Source organism: Myotis nattereri (genome assembly GCF_964212035.1).
Source record: "Myotis nattereri genome assembly, chromosome: 14".
Classification (NCBI taxonomy): Eukaryota; Metazoa; Chordata; class Mammalia; order Chiroptera; family Vespertilionidae; genus Myotis; species Myotis nattereri.
In genome coordinates, this window is record NC_138089.1 from 58,882,793 (window position 1) to 58,896,982 (window position 14,190).

General features: G+C 52.5%; 1 protein-coding gene across 2 annotated transcripts in view; it reads left to right on the forward strand.

Moving 5' to 3' along the window:
- The window catches only part of ARL8B (ARF like GTPase 8B), a 28,283-nt gene extending 21,779 nt beyond the window's left edge, over nt 1-6,504 (forward strand). For both annotated transcript variants that reach the window (XM_081106555.1, XM_081106554.1), the window contains exons 3-7: nt 1,605-1,678; nt 2,161-2,254; nt 4,111-4,178; nt 4,398-4,468; nt 5,671-6,504. In XM_081106555.1, the coding sequence (XP_080962681.1) occupies nt 1,605-1,678; nt 2,161-2,254; nt 4,111-4,178; nt 4,398-4,468; nt 5,671-5,720 (357 nt within the window). In that variant the 3' untranslated portion in view covers nt 5,721-6,504. The remainder of the gene's footprint in view (nt 1-1,604; nt 1,679-2,160; nt 2,255-4,110; nt 4,179-4,397; nt 4,469-5,670) is intronic.
- Nucleotides 6,505-14,190: the final 7,686 nt, after the last annotated feature.

Sequence of the window (14,190 nt, forward strand, 5' to 3'; positions counted from 1 at the left end):
GTCGGCAGCAGGTGCAGCAGGGATTTCCTCTTGGTTGACTTTTTACGTGAGTGTTTGCAGTTCTGAACTGACGAGCGGCCTGTGCCCAGGGTGTAAGAATGTCCTTTCTCTCGTTCTCAGAGCTGCAGGGTGAGTGCCCGCAGAGCACCAGCAGCGCTGGCAGCGCCGCTCTTGGGGTGTGGGTGGTCCTGGGAACAAACTCTCCTCTTCAGAGGATGTGGAACGTGGTATCAGTTCTTTGCTGAACAATTGTCTGTAGGAAATGGTCCTCTCTTATAATATTGGTAAGTTAGTATATTTGGGGCAGCAAATATGGTAACCAGTTTTCCCTTTCTTTACTTCTAAGACTTAAAATTGAAACTATAAAAATGGGAAAGTTTACTAATTGAACATAATTTTGTTTTCAGAATCAGCTTGAGCCTGAACTGTGGGCCGCGTTTTAGTTGGGGGTTTGGTTTGGCCGGTTCAGTGGCTCATGGGAGTTGGCTCCTATGGCCTGGCCCTTGTGGCCTTTTCCCCAGTTCGGGGGCTCACGGAAGCTGGTCGCTCCGCTCCTCATGTAGCTCATCTGAGGCAGCTCCTCCCTGCTCATGCAGATGCTCTTCATGGTGTTCCCAGGGCCTGCAGCTAAGCTGGAAGCCTTTTGAGGATAAATACCATAACGAGGGCCCCTATGTCGCCCATCATCTGGAATAGTAGGCCTAACAATGGCATTATTGGGGGTGGGCTTTCATATGGTAAATTAACATATGTAAGAATAACACCTAGGTAGGAAGGTTGCCTATGTTATTTACGGAATTATTAAGAACAATTAGGCATTCATGTATATACCCAGTCAGTTAAACATTCATAGATTCTGCATGAACCATTTCTGCCTTGGCATTCAAATCTGGGTGATGGGTGATTCTGGAGATTCTAAAAGTGTTGTGTCAAAGGGATATACAGTATATGTATGTATCTTATCTGCTGCTTCAGCTACCCACTGTCAATCACTGACAATATTAATGGGAAATTCCAGAAATAAACAATTCATAAGCTTCAATTTGTGCCACCCACTCTGTCCCACGCGGGTCACGAATTGTTCCTTTGTCTGGCATATCCACACTATATACGCTACCTCCCCTTCAGTCACTTATAATTGTTACAATTGTTCTGTTTTATTATCAATTATTGTTGTTCATCTGACTGTGCCTTAATTACAAATTACAGTCAGCATAGGCATGTACATATAGGAAAAACAAAGAGTTCGATACTATCCGTGGTTTCAGGCATCCACTGGGGGTCTCAGAACATATTCCCTGCAGATATGGGAGGACTACTGTATTTTCCATATTGGAACTTTATTGGTAAACAGGCAAAACAGTCATTGCATAGAAAACTAAATCTTTGCTCAGCAGAACTTGTTAGGTTTAGTGTGACATTTTAAATGTGAACTTCAAGTTTACAAGGGGCCTCAGGAACTTGAGATGCAGAGCTTGCTGGAGCTCAGGTTTTTCGGAGGGATGTGGCTCGTTGTGGAAATGAGCGTGTCTGCCTGGTCTTTCCCTCCTGCGCGCACACGTGATCTGAAGTGTCCGTGTTGAGAGTGTCTGTCTTGCTTGCAGATCTGGGACATAGGCGGGCAGCCGCGGTTCCGGAGCATGTGGGAGCGGTACTGCAGAGGGGTCAATGCCATCGTGTAAGCCGCTTCTAAAAGCCCATTTAGGGGGCGGGGGCGGGGTGAGGGGTCAATGGGGGGGAAAGGGGAACAAGTCAATTTAGGTTTCAAGCAAAAGTGATGTTTTTATTTTCAGTAGTAATAGTTGTTCTTAGGGTAATTCATTAACATGAGACTTTAAAATACCTAATCATAGAATGAGAGTCTTATGTTTTTGTTTATGTATTTCTGCGCTAAGGAATATAATTCTGTTACTATCATGTATTAACTCCGAAGACGGTCTATTTAAAAGTATTTTGGGGTGCTGAGCTTTTTATCTAGGGTTTTATTTTTTTCCCCATCACCACGTATCCCCCTATACCCTTTCCCATCTCTCCCCATCCCCCCCTCAGGGCTTTATTTTGATGAACAGTTTCAATAGTGTAAATGTTAACAGTAAAAATCTGTATGTAAATTGTGACCATCAGAGAATATGGCATATTGAGATCACTGTGTGTTTTAAGTTACATGATAGATGCTGCAGATCGAGAAAAGATAGAAGCCTCCCGCAACGAACTCCATAATCTTCTAGATAAACCACAGCTGCAGGGGATTCCAGTGAGTATGACGCTTGCTGTCATCCCTTCGCTACTGTACGCTAACGTTCTACGGGCGAGGGCAGCGCCGTGCCGTCTGTTAAAGCCGGAGCTTACGTTGCCTGAGCGCCTGCCGTGTCCCGGGCGCTGTGCCGTTTCTTCTCCTCCCTGGCCCTTTATTGAAACCCTGTGCAGCCGGAGCCACCTCAGCCCTGAATGATCAGATGGTTTAGGTCCTTCTGGCTTCAGTTTAAGAACAGGCTGAGGTGGCAGGAGGGGCCATAGCAGCGGTGGGAAGCGGTGGAGGTTGCCCTGGCAAATGGCTGTGCGGAGAGGGAGGTGGCCGTGGGCTAGGAGGGAAGGTGTGGGGCCTCCCTGCTTCCTGGCCGAGGCCGTTGGTGGAGGTGTTGGCAGAGGACCGACCAGCTGCAGCCTCACGCGGGTCCGTGGGTGTCAGACTCGGGGTGTAGCACCTGAGTTGCCCTCACAGCCACTGCGCATGGTGTGACCCGCCCTAACGCGCTGGTTAGCGCTCGGGTGGCCTGGCCGCTGGCCTGTCGCACGGCCAGGTTTTGAATCGTGTCTGTCGGCCTTTGAAGCTGCTCTTTTCCTCCCACAGAAGCCAGGTGTACGCGCCTGAGTCAAGTCCTCCCTCGGCCCCGGGAGGCGCCTTCCTGCTTTCTGCCTCTGGCTCTGCGGTCGGGTCTGGGCTGCCCTTGGCCGTGGGTCCCTGCTCCAGCAGAGAGGAATGCTGGGAAGGAAATCTACAGAAGCAGCAGCTTTATTGGGGGGGGAGGGGTTCAGAAGGTGGGAGAGCTCCTAAATGTAGGAAGGGGGCGAAGACCAGGCAACCCCAGAACCAACAGCTGGTCACAGATGCCCGTGACGCAGCATTAGAGAGACAGGCAGGTCCAGCGTGAGAGCCTGGAGGACGTAAACGGGAGTGAGGAGCGGGGAGAGCCTGGAGGACTTCAGTGGGGGTGAGGAGGGTGAGAGCCCGGAAGGGAAGGCAGCTGACCAAGTGCCCCGAGGTTCGGCTGGGCTTCTCGCCCCTGTGGTGTCGCACCCTCTTGAGAGCTCCCAGCGCCCTGCTCTCTGCCTCGGCCTTTGTGTGAATAAGACTCTAGGACCTACGAGGGACTCCGTGAGTGTTCACGCGGGGGGCGGGGGGGGGATATTAAGGAAAGGAGTGGGTGTGACCAGGTAGACATGGGGTGCCCTTTGTTAGCACGTGCCAGAGCCTCACGCTCTTAGGAAACGTGACTTAGCATGTGGACGGCACCAAGTATGTCATATGTGCCCCTGCCCTTTGCTTCTGTGAGGCGGGAAGGGCAGGCCTGGGAGGGAAGGGGGCAGGGAGGGGGGGGAGGGAGGGGGGGAAGCCTGTCTCTGCCCTTTCCCTCTTTTCAGAGCAGTTAACTCCGGAGCGGCCTCAGCGTGTTCATCCCGCCCCCAGACTTACCCATCGTCTCGGCATATCCACACGAGACACTCTATAGGCTGGGCCCTGAATTTTAAAAGCTCACTTACACGTTCACATAATTAGTAGCTTACAGATAAAAAATGGTTAGAAATTGTCCCTCCGCCCTTGGTGGGTGAGATCACGTTTTGGCACAGATTTGTTCAGCAGCAGCAGGCGCACGCGCACAGGCGGCACAGTTTAAGTAGAAGCTGGCAGCCACGTGCTGTAAAGGCCTCTATGTGGTGGGAGTAGAGTGAACGCGATTTGAGCGATGAGCTGAGTGAGCGAGGCTGCCGGTTACACAGAAGGCGTTCCTCTACACAGAAGGCGTTCCTCTCCGCGGGTGGTCGCATTCTCGTCGCACCACACAGATGGCATTTCCTGCCCCGTTCACCCGGAACCCCTTTCTTTTAAAGGTGCTGGTCCTCGGAAACAAGAGAGACCTTCCCAACGCCTTGGACGAGAAACAGCTCATTGAGAAAATGTATGTCTTACGCATGAGTGGGGGCGGGTGGCAACTGTTGTAAGTTGTTCCGCCCGTTCGCCCCCCACTGTGTGGCCTAGCCGTGGCCAGCCCTGGCCACGGAGAGTGAGTCCCTGTAGTGATCCTTCCGCTCAGTGACAAACAAAGACACGTAGAACGGAGCGGAGCGGTAAGTGTGATAGCTGTTTAAGTACAGGCTCTTCATTCTGCTTCTTACAGGAACCTGTCTGCTATTCAGGATAGAGAAATTTGCTGCTATTCAATTTCTTGCAAAGAAAAGGATAATATAGGTAAGAAGGGGCGGGTGTTTCTGGAAGAAAGGGTTACCCCGGAAGGGGCATCTAATGGTATTTCTGTTGACTGTCCCCTTCTGTGTAAGTGGCCTCTTTACACAGTGCTGTGGCTGTGGCTGTGGCTGTGGCTGTGGCCCAGGAAGAGAGTGGGCGCCATCCCCGTGGGGGCCCACTAGTGGTAACTTTCGCAGAACCCGCACCCAGCTGTGCCCTGTAGCAAAATGGCTCCTGGAAATAAGACTTCACAGGAATGGGTCCTAAACCTGTTCCCATTGACGGGCCAGCCCAGTACTGCCCTGTTCCCTCTGCTGGAGGGATGACCCCCAATACCCTTTCCTACTTCAAGTCTGTCCTGCTTTCCTAGGCCTGCCACAGCCAAGCCCCACGCCCTGGGTGGCTGGGAACAAGCTTGTTCTTTCAATTCAGGAGGCTGGATGCCCGAAACCCAGTAGGGGGCGCGCGGGAGGCCGCCCATTAGTGGTTCTCATGCTTCTCATTTGCCTCCTGTCCACTCCCACAGCCTGGCCTTGCTGCAGCTCCGTGGCTCTCCTGTCCCCATGGATAGCTCTGTGCTGGCAGCCCTTCGCGGCGGCGTCCTGCTGCTATTGTTGATCTTACTGAATAAACTGCCGTTTCCCTGCTTATGATCCCCAATACCTTGCTATAGCCTTGGGAGTAAATCCACATTTCTTGGTGCCTTAGAATGGCATTCAAGGCCGCCTGGCTCCCTTTAGCCCTGTGGTTCTCAGCTGAGGCCACCTGGCTCCCTTTAGCCCTGTGGTTCTCAGCTGAGGCCCGTTTGGCTCCCCGGGGCACATGTGGCAGTGCTTGGCGATACGATTGGTTGTCAGAGCCGAGGGGGTGGGGGTAATGCATTTAGTGGTAAAGGTCATGGATGTTGCAAAATACTCCACGGAGCCGGGCAGAATCTTCTCCCCTCCTCCCGGCAAAGGGGGAGGGGGAGGACCCAGCCCAGATGCAAAAGGGGGAGGGGGAGAACTAGCTTTAGCAGTGAGGGGGCCACCCCCCACCCTGCCCCTCTGCCTCAGCCACTTCCTATCACTTACAGTCCACTCAGAGAGCCACTGTTTCTTGTGCCAGGCGGCCCGGTGTGTGCTGAGTTAGCTGCGTTTTCGATCTTCTCTCTGGTGTTTCGTTTCTTCACTTCAGTGTCTTAGCGCCTTTCCCTCCGTCTGCAGATATCACACTTCAGTGGCTTATTCAACATTCGAAGTCCAGGAGAAGCTGAGAAGCGTCCCCGAAGTCTTCCGTCCTCCTGGCTCTGACCCTAGACTTGCTGTCCGTCCCTCTGAAGTTCTTCCTGGAATCCGGTCCTTCCTAAACCCAAGAAACTGCCTGTCAGAGTCCATTTCCATGTGCGCTGCGGAGCTGTGTCCCAACCTTCCCAGAGCGTCAGCCAGAGGTCACGTGCCGTCGGCACCAGAAAGCTTCCTGCACACGCACCGTGTGCGGGGCTTTTTAAAAACATACTTCTGACCATCTTAAATCAAGAAAATGGCATATTTCTGTTCTGGTCTTTCTGGGCCAGATTTTATATTGGTTTTCGGTAAACGTCTATCTATTATATTCTAGTCTAGTAGCTTAACCTGATACTGACTTGATACAGCATGAAGTTTCTAGTGCCACACACAGTACTTAGAAAACCTGTAGCCTGACCCATGTGGGGGGTAAACATAACGTCTCCCCGTCCCACGATGCATGTGAAATGTGTAGCCGAACCTAGGAGTTGAAATGGCCTGCGGGGATGAGCGAGGCACCGACCCACGCCCTCGGTTCTGGGTTCTGTTCGCTGTGAGACCTGACGTGTGGGCTTCCACCTCTGCCCTTGGGCCTCATCAGGGGCGGGGCCTGGGGGCAGAGGCTGTTTGTATCTGTCCAGATCATTACTTCCCTTTTTCCTTTTTTGCTGGTTCAACACACTTTTTTAAGGGGTTGGGAACTGAAGATTTTCTCAAAAGCTTTCATGAATTTAGAGCATTCCGGCCAATATAATAAAACGTGTTGAGATCTCAGACTTTGTTCCTTTATCTCAGTCATATCAGTGCAGCAGCCTGACATATCTGGCCATGGAGTCAGTGTTCAGCAGACACTCGCACACAAGGTGGTACTAGTTCTTGTCCTGGGGGCTTGGCACCATCGCTGGTGCCGTTAGACATCTCGGTGTTGGTGACAGCTCCAGACCTGCCCGCTTTCTCTAACCTCTAAAGAACCATGCGAGCGCCTGCAGGCTGTGGGGTGACCCATCACACCCGGCACTGAGGACCGGAGGCTGTTCCCCGCTCTGGGAGACGGACAGAGATGCAGAAACGTAAAATGAACCAGTTTTGTAGGTTGGTGACCTGCACATCATGCAGGGACATGCTGCTGCTGGCTCACCGGCCCCTCCGTGGCAGGGCTGTGCCCGCCCACTTCCGTGACCTCGTGTGTGATTGCTTTCTGTGGTGCAGCAGCGCTCGGGTAGACAGCGCGTCTCCACGTGTGTTCACTAATGTGGACGGCGCATCTCCACGTGTTCACTAATGTGGATGGCGCATCTCCACGCGTGTTCGCTAATGTGGATGGTGCATCTCCACGTGTGTTCACCAATGTGGATGGCGCACCTCCGTGTGTGTTCACTAATGTGGATGGCGCATCTCCACGTGTGTTCACTAATGTGGACGGCGCATCTCCACGTGTGTTCACTAATGCGGATGGCGCGTCTCCACGTGTGTTCACTAATGCGGACGGCGCATCTCCACGTGTGTTCACTAATGCGGACGACGCATCTCCACGTGTGTTCACTAATGTGGACGGTGCATCTCCACGTGTGTTCACTAATGCGGATGGTGCATCTCCACGTGTGGTCACTAATGTGGATGGCGCACCTCCATGTGTGTTCACTAATGTGGATGGTGCATCTCCACGCGTGTTCACTAATGCGGATGGTGCATCTCCACGCGTGTTCACTAATGTGGACGGTGCACCTCCACGTGTGTTCACTAATGTGGATGGCGCACCTCCATGTGTGTTCACTAATGTGGATGGCGCATCTCCATGCGTGTTCACTAATGTGGACGGCGCACCTCCATGTGTGTTCACTAATGTGGATGGTGCATCTCCACACGTGTTCACTAATGCGGATGGTGCATCTCCACGTGTGTTCACTAATGTGGATGGCGCATCTCCACGTGTGTGGAGCACTCGTGTGGACGGCGCATCTCCACGCGTGTTGAGCACTCAGTGCGGGCAGCAGTAAGTCCTAACGAGCAGCAGTTCTGGTTCACACCTGCCCGGCCTCACCTCTGTTCTGCAGCGAGTGCTGCGCGGGCCGCAGAGCCTGCTCGTCTCCGCCACGTCACGAGCAGCAGCTCGCCTTCCGTCCTGTCCTCTGAGGTGATCACACTCCCTGGCGGGGGATCGTTCTGTGCGGAGGGCAGTTCACCTGCTCTGTGGCTCAGCGCCAGGAATGGCCCCTGCAAGAATGGCGACCTGCTCGTGCCTAAGAGGAGGACTCGGAACTGGGAGGTGAGATGGGACTGCCGAGTCCGCGGGTGGACCTGTAGCCAAACCTCGTGTGTCTGTGTGTCTGGCCGTCTCTCTGAGCATTTCAGGACGTCAGACACCCACTGACACGCTCCTGTGCGCTCACCTCTGCGTGCAGACGCTTGCCAGCTACTGAGCTCTGTAAACACAGGTTTTTCTTTAGGTGGTTGCGTTCTTCGTCTGTTACTGCTCCTCAATAAGCTCGCGTTTGGAGGGCTGTGTTGAGTTTTCACGTAGACTGCGTCCTGATGGAGGTGCTCACTCCCGGGGGAGGGGTGACAAGGTGTTTCCAGGAGCGGGGCCCACGGGCCACGTGCAGGAAGGAGAGCTCAGCTCCCAAAGACAGAAGCTGTTCAGTGTCCACGTGAGTGAGACTGACTGTTTCCTGAGGTGGGTGCCCGAGGGGCTCGAACTTGTAAACCGTCGTGATACACCACAGTTGGGACTTTTAAAGAGCCAGTTATGCATTTTACAATCCAGTCGTAAAAATCATAACAAAACTCTACTAGTAAACTGAAGTCGCAGGACACGCCTACGTCAGTTCCCGGATGAAACGACTGAACTCTGAAACGGTGGTTTCCCACAGAGGCACGTTTTTAAGGTAAAGCATTTGGCCTGTTTGCTAGTATGTTATCTTTTGCACTGTGAGAGTGAACGTTCATCTCATCAAAGCTATTTGAGAAGGAATGTGATGGCCAAGCCGCTGTGGCTCAGTGGTTGAGCATCGGCCCATGAACCAAGAAGTCACAGGTTCGAGTCCCGGTCAGGACATACGCCCAGGTTGCAGGTTCAGGCCCCAGTAGGAGGCGTGCAGGAGGCAGCTGATCCATGATTCTCCCTCATCGATGTTTCTATCTTTCCCTCTCCCTCTCTCTAAAAGTCAATAAAAACATTTTTTAAAAAGAGAGGTGATGTTACGTATTTCACTCAGAAGTTCAGCTTGGCTTGTCCTTGGGTCTGTACTGTCGGTCTGTGCAGCCGCACCTTGTTGGCCAACGGTGTGTGTGAGCTCCCCTAGACAGAAGCCCTGGGATGTCCGGCTAAAGGTCTTTTATTGAATCGGTGGAGCCAGTCAAGGAATCAGTTTGGTCCTCTTCTCACCACCCTTCTATCCAAGCGATTTTGGAAGGAGAGGGGGTGGGGGTGGGGGTGGGGGCATGGGGATAAAGTTAGCTTTCTTTACTTTGATTCTAAGTTTATGTCTGTGTTAAAAAACTTGAGGTTTCTAAAACTAGTCCCTTCGCTCTGTCAAGTCAGTTTATTGGCCTGGGGCCACTTCAGTGCTCCTTGTTTTGATTGAGGAACTAATTGCCTCGTGTGTTCTATCCACAGAGGATTTCATTCCACTAAACCCCATTGGCTTGGTCGTTCCAACCCCGCTGGGTCTCAGGGGTGGAGACTGGAGTGAAGTTTAAATTGCAGCCCTAGCCTGTGGCTCGGTGGTTAGAGCGCCGGCCCTCAGACTGAAAGGTGTCGGGCTCCCAGTCGAGGTGTGTGCAGGAGGCAACCAATCGATGCGTCTCTCGCATCGATGTTTCTCTCCGTCTTTCCCCTTCCCTCCCACTCTCCCTTAAAATCAATGGAAAAATATCCTCGGGTGAGGATTCACAAAAATTAACAAAATAAAAATAAAATAAATTGACTGTAGCCAGCACCTTAGCTGTAACAGCCAGTTGGCCAGGTGATTTACTTGAAATTTGCTGTTGTGGGGAAACCGCCATGTTTAGAATTTGAAACACTTTCACGTGGTTGCAAACTTGAAAGGTAGGGCCCTCAACAGGGCCATTGAAAGGAAGATGGCGAAGCAAACCCTGGCCTGGCCACGGTCCTCGCCGAGCAGCTGCGGGGGGAGGGGGGTGGCCCCGCGGGGCTGCCTTTCATCAGTAAACCTCCTCCGTCCAGGTCAGCTCCTCATCACAGCTGGTCCTCCTGCCAGGCCGCCCAGGCGAGCGGAGCGCGGGAACAGGCCGGTGGGGAGCCCTGGGAGCTGTGACCGGGCAGCAGGCTCTCGTCCCAGTGCACTGCGGCTCCGGGACAGTGACGTGGGAGTGGGAGCCAGCAAAGGCACCTCCGCTCATTTTCGCGGGGGCAGGTGTAAGAGGAGGGGTGTAGTGGGAAAAGCATTGTCCTTGGGAAATGTTAATGTCCCTCCCCAGGGTGGCTCCCTGGTTGAGCATCGGCCTATGAACCAGGAGGTCACAGTTTGATTCCCTCCGGGTCAGGGCACATGCTTGGGTTGGGGGCTCGATCCCCAGCAGGGGGCGTGCAGGAGGCAGCCGGTCCATGATTCTCATCATTGATGTATCTGTCTCCCTCTCCCTCTCTGAATCAATAAAAATGTAACAAAAAACAAACAGCACTGCAGCGAGTCATGGTGGGGTGTGCGACAGCTCAGGGAAGGCCAGGGGTGCAGGGGTAAGTGCCTCTGTACGTAAGCCGGGGTTGCCCTGTGCCTTCGCGGGGCGGACCACTTTTTCTACCATCTCTGTCCCCCGTGTCTTACCAACAGCGTGTTGGCAAACTTCTGGGTTTCTGCCCATCCAGTAGGTGGGAACGATAATACACTATTCAATTTGAAACCAAATGTGCAGTTTAGCTCTCTTACCGAGCTGAGGAAAAATACGACCTTAATTCTAAAGTTGGCTCTTCACCAAATTAATAGTGGGGTAACAGGACAAGTACTGTTCATCCCCTTCATTTTTCCCCTTAAGCTCATCCGCCCCCCTCGCCCCTTTATACGAAAAGTATAGATGGCTCCCAAAAGAAGCAGTAATCAGTTTTAAAAGCCACTATTACATCACTTGGGTGTTTCACACCATTGCTTTGGATAAGAAGCATTTCCAGCTTCCTAGTTAGAGCCCCCCTGGGGTAGACGAGTTTAACCCTGTGTTGGCCCGGGAGGCTCCGGGACCCGATGTCGGGCGAGGCCTCCTCCAGGCCTTGCAGTGTTAGGCACCTGCATTGGTTCGTGCACCCAGACTCACCAGGCGGGTTCCGAACACTGGACCGTCCCCATTGGCTCACAATGGACGTGTCTCTAAAGGCACCAAATCCTTGTTGACCAGGGCACCTCCAACACTCCATGCAAGAGGGCGATTGCATTTGGGTCACCCCATGGGTGTGACCCCACACCACGGAGATTTCAGACAGTCAGGTGTAGAAGCAGGAACAGATTGAGTCCAACAGAACTGGAGTTAGACTTTGAGCATTCTAGCCCTTGTCCTATTCAGACCTTGTTTCCTTAGACACACTCCCCACTAAAATGGTGCCTTGGGAATAAGAAGGGCTGGGTTTCATTCACCCAGACCTCAGCTGCAGATGTACCAGGCGGGGACGAGACCTGGTCTTGGGTCACAGAGCTGAAGGGTAGCCATGATTGGGCTATGTATGTAGCCCCATTGTGGGACACTGTCTACCTTAAATCACTTCCTTCTCACAACTGGCATACGCCATACTGTTCTCATCACTCTTGTGTATTTTTTTAAATATATTTTTAATGATTTCAGAGAGGAAGGGAGAGGGAGAGAGAGAAATATCAACGAGAGAGAATCATGGATCGGCTGCCTCCTGCATGCCCCGCACTGGGGATCGAGCCTGAAACCCGGGCACGTGCCCTGACGACCGGGAATGGAACCATGACCTCCTGGTTCATGGGTGGACGCTCCACCGCTGAGCCACGTGGCCGGGCAGCTATCGTCACTTTCCCATGAAGAGCATCTTTGAGAGTTTGGCGGTGTTCTCTGACCGTAAAGAGATTTGTTGTCATGCGCTTGTTTCTGATGTGAGGACTGGAGCTGTCATCGGTGTGGTTTAGAGCTGACCCTGGCAGAAGACCAAATGGAAAACTTTTAAGCTGAAATTTGCAATAAAATAGCTTAGGAAGGAAACACACAACAGGAAGGCAGACCCGGACGTTCAGGGTCGAGCACTGGGGTTGGCCTTGCGGCAGGTGGGCAGGCGGAGGAAAGGCAGATCTGTGCAGGCGGAGGGCCCCGGCTCGGGCTGTCGTCTTTGGAATGCTTGGCGAGATCTAGGCGAGGGATGGGCTCGGCCACAAAGAGGGCCTACTGTGTGCGAGCCCTTTGGGTTGTCAGCAAGTGTTTCTTGGGCCTCCTCTATTGCAGCAGGGTCCCGGGCCCCGAGAACGTGATGCGTGTGCCGCGGGACGACTTTGTCACCCTCTGACTCACTCCCCTGGTCACTCAGCCAGTCTCCGACGTGGGCCTCCCAGCAGGCCTTGCTTCCAGGCTTTTCAGGAACCTCGGCGGAACAGACACACACTCTAACCGTATGGAGGGCAAACCTTAGCAAAGGCAGCCCACAGAAGCACGCAGAAACCCCTGCTGGATCGTTACTGAGAGTCACGGCCATGCAGAGCGGACGTGTGCAACTGCTTCCGTAGAGGAAGTACATACAGGGGAATAAAGCGATCCGATCAGGAATCTAGCCCACACCACCACCACCTGTGCTTTTTTCCTTTTCTTTTTAAATATATTTTTATTGATTTCAGAGAGGAAGGGAGAGGGAGAGGGAGATAGAAACATGGATCAGCTGCCTCCTGCACACCCCACACCAGGGATCAAGCCCGCATCCCAAGTATGTGCCCTGCCCGGGAATCGAACTGTGATCTCCTGGTTCATAAGTCCACACCCAACCACTGAGCCACGCCAGCCGGGCCTTTCCTCTCTTGCCTTTAATTGCTGAGAGAGAGAGAGACTGAGATTTGTTGTTCCATTTATTTATGCGTTCATTGGCGGATTCTTGTATGTGCCCTGACTGAGATTGAACCCAAAACCTTGGAAGACGTAAGAATCTCCCAGCAGCACCTGTTAGCACACATTCCTGGGAGCCTCTGGTGGAGTTCGGTAGGTCCAACACAGGATCTGAGAACGTGTTTTACAATATGTGAGCGGTTCTTGCAAATGAGGATGTTCTAACAAAAAGAGCAGAATTGCCCTAGCCGCTTTGGCTCGGTGGCTAGAGTGTAGGCCTGCAGACTGAAGGGTCTCAGTTTCAATTCTGGTCAAGGGCAGTACCTCAGTTGCAGGCTCTGCCTGGCCAGGGCACATGCAGGAGGTAACCAATCAATGCATCTCTCTCTCATTGATGTTTCTCCCCCTCCCTTCCAGTCTCTCTCTAAAAAAATATAAAAAATAAATAAATAAATAAATAAATAAATGGGAAAAAAATATATTCTCCAGTGAGGATTAACAACAAAAAGAGCAGAATTTTGTGCAGTCTTGAGCTAAAAGGTAATATCCTACCCTCACCATCAACAGACCAGTTAAAAACCCTGCCTGCTGGGGGAAAAGGTGAAGGGATTAAGAAGTTCGAACTGGGAGTTAGTTACAAAATATTGGGATGTAAAGTACAACATAGAGAATGTAATCAATAATATTGAAACAACCACGTATGGTGTCCAGGTGGGGTACTGGGTATATCGGGGGACTCTAAATTATGTGACTGTCTAACCACTATTCCGATGCTGTACACCTTCAAGTAATTAAAATAATATTGAGCCCTAACCGGTTTGGCTCAGTGGATAGAGCGTTGGCCTGTGGACTGAAGGGTCCCAGATTCGATTCCGGTCAAGGGCATGTACCTTGGTTGCGGGCACATCCCCAGTGGGGGGCGTGCAGGAGGCAGCTGATCGATGTTTCTAACGCTCTATTCCTCTCCCTTCCTCTCTGTAAAAGATCAATAAAATATATATTAAAAGAAATTGCCGAGACCGGTTTGGCTCAGTGGATGGAGCGTCGGCCTGCGGACTGAGGGGTCCCGGGTTCGATTCCGGTCGGGGGCATGTACCTGGGTTGCGGGCATATCCCCAGTGGGGGATGTGCAGGAGGCAGCTGGTCGATGTTTCTCTCTCATCGATGTTTCTAACTCTCTGTCTCTCTCCCTTCCTCTCTGTAAAAAACCAATAAAATATAAAAAAAAAAAAAGAAAAAAAAAGAAATAATATTGAAAGTCAACTGTAATCGAGAAATTAAACACGCACACAGCTGCCCCTGCCATGCAGAGCAGATCCTCCGACAGCGCCTAACCGTCACCGCCCTTAACCCACAGCGGGAGCGGCTTTCGCGGTCCGCTCGCCGGGCGGGTCCGGGCCACGTCTCAGTCCTGCGTCCGCCGGGCGCTCCCGTGCGGCCCTCCCATTGGCTGGAAGTTCCGTC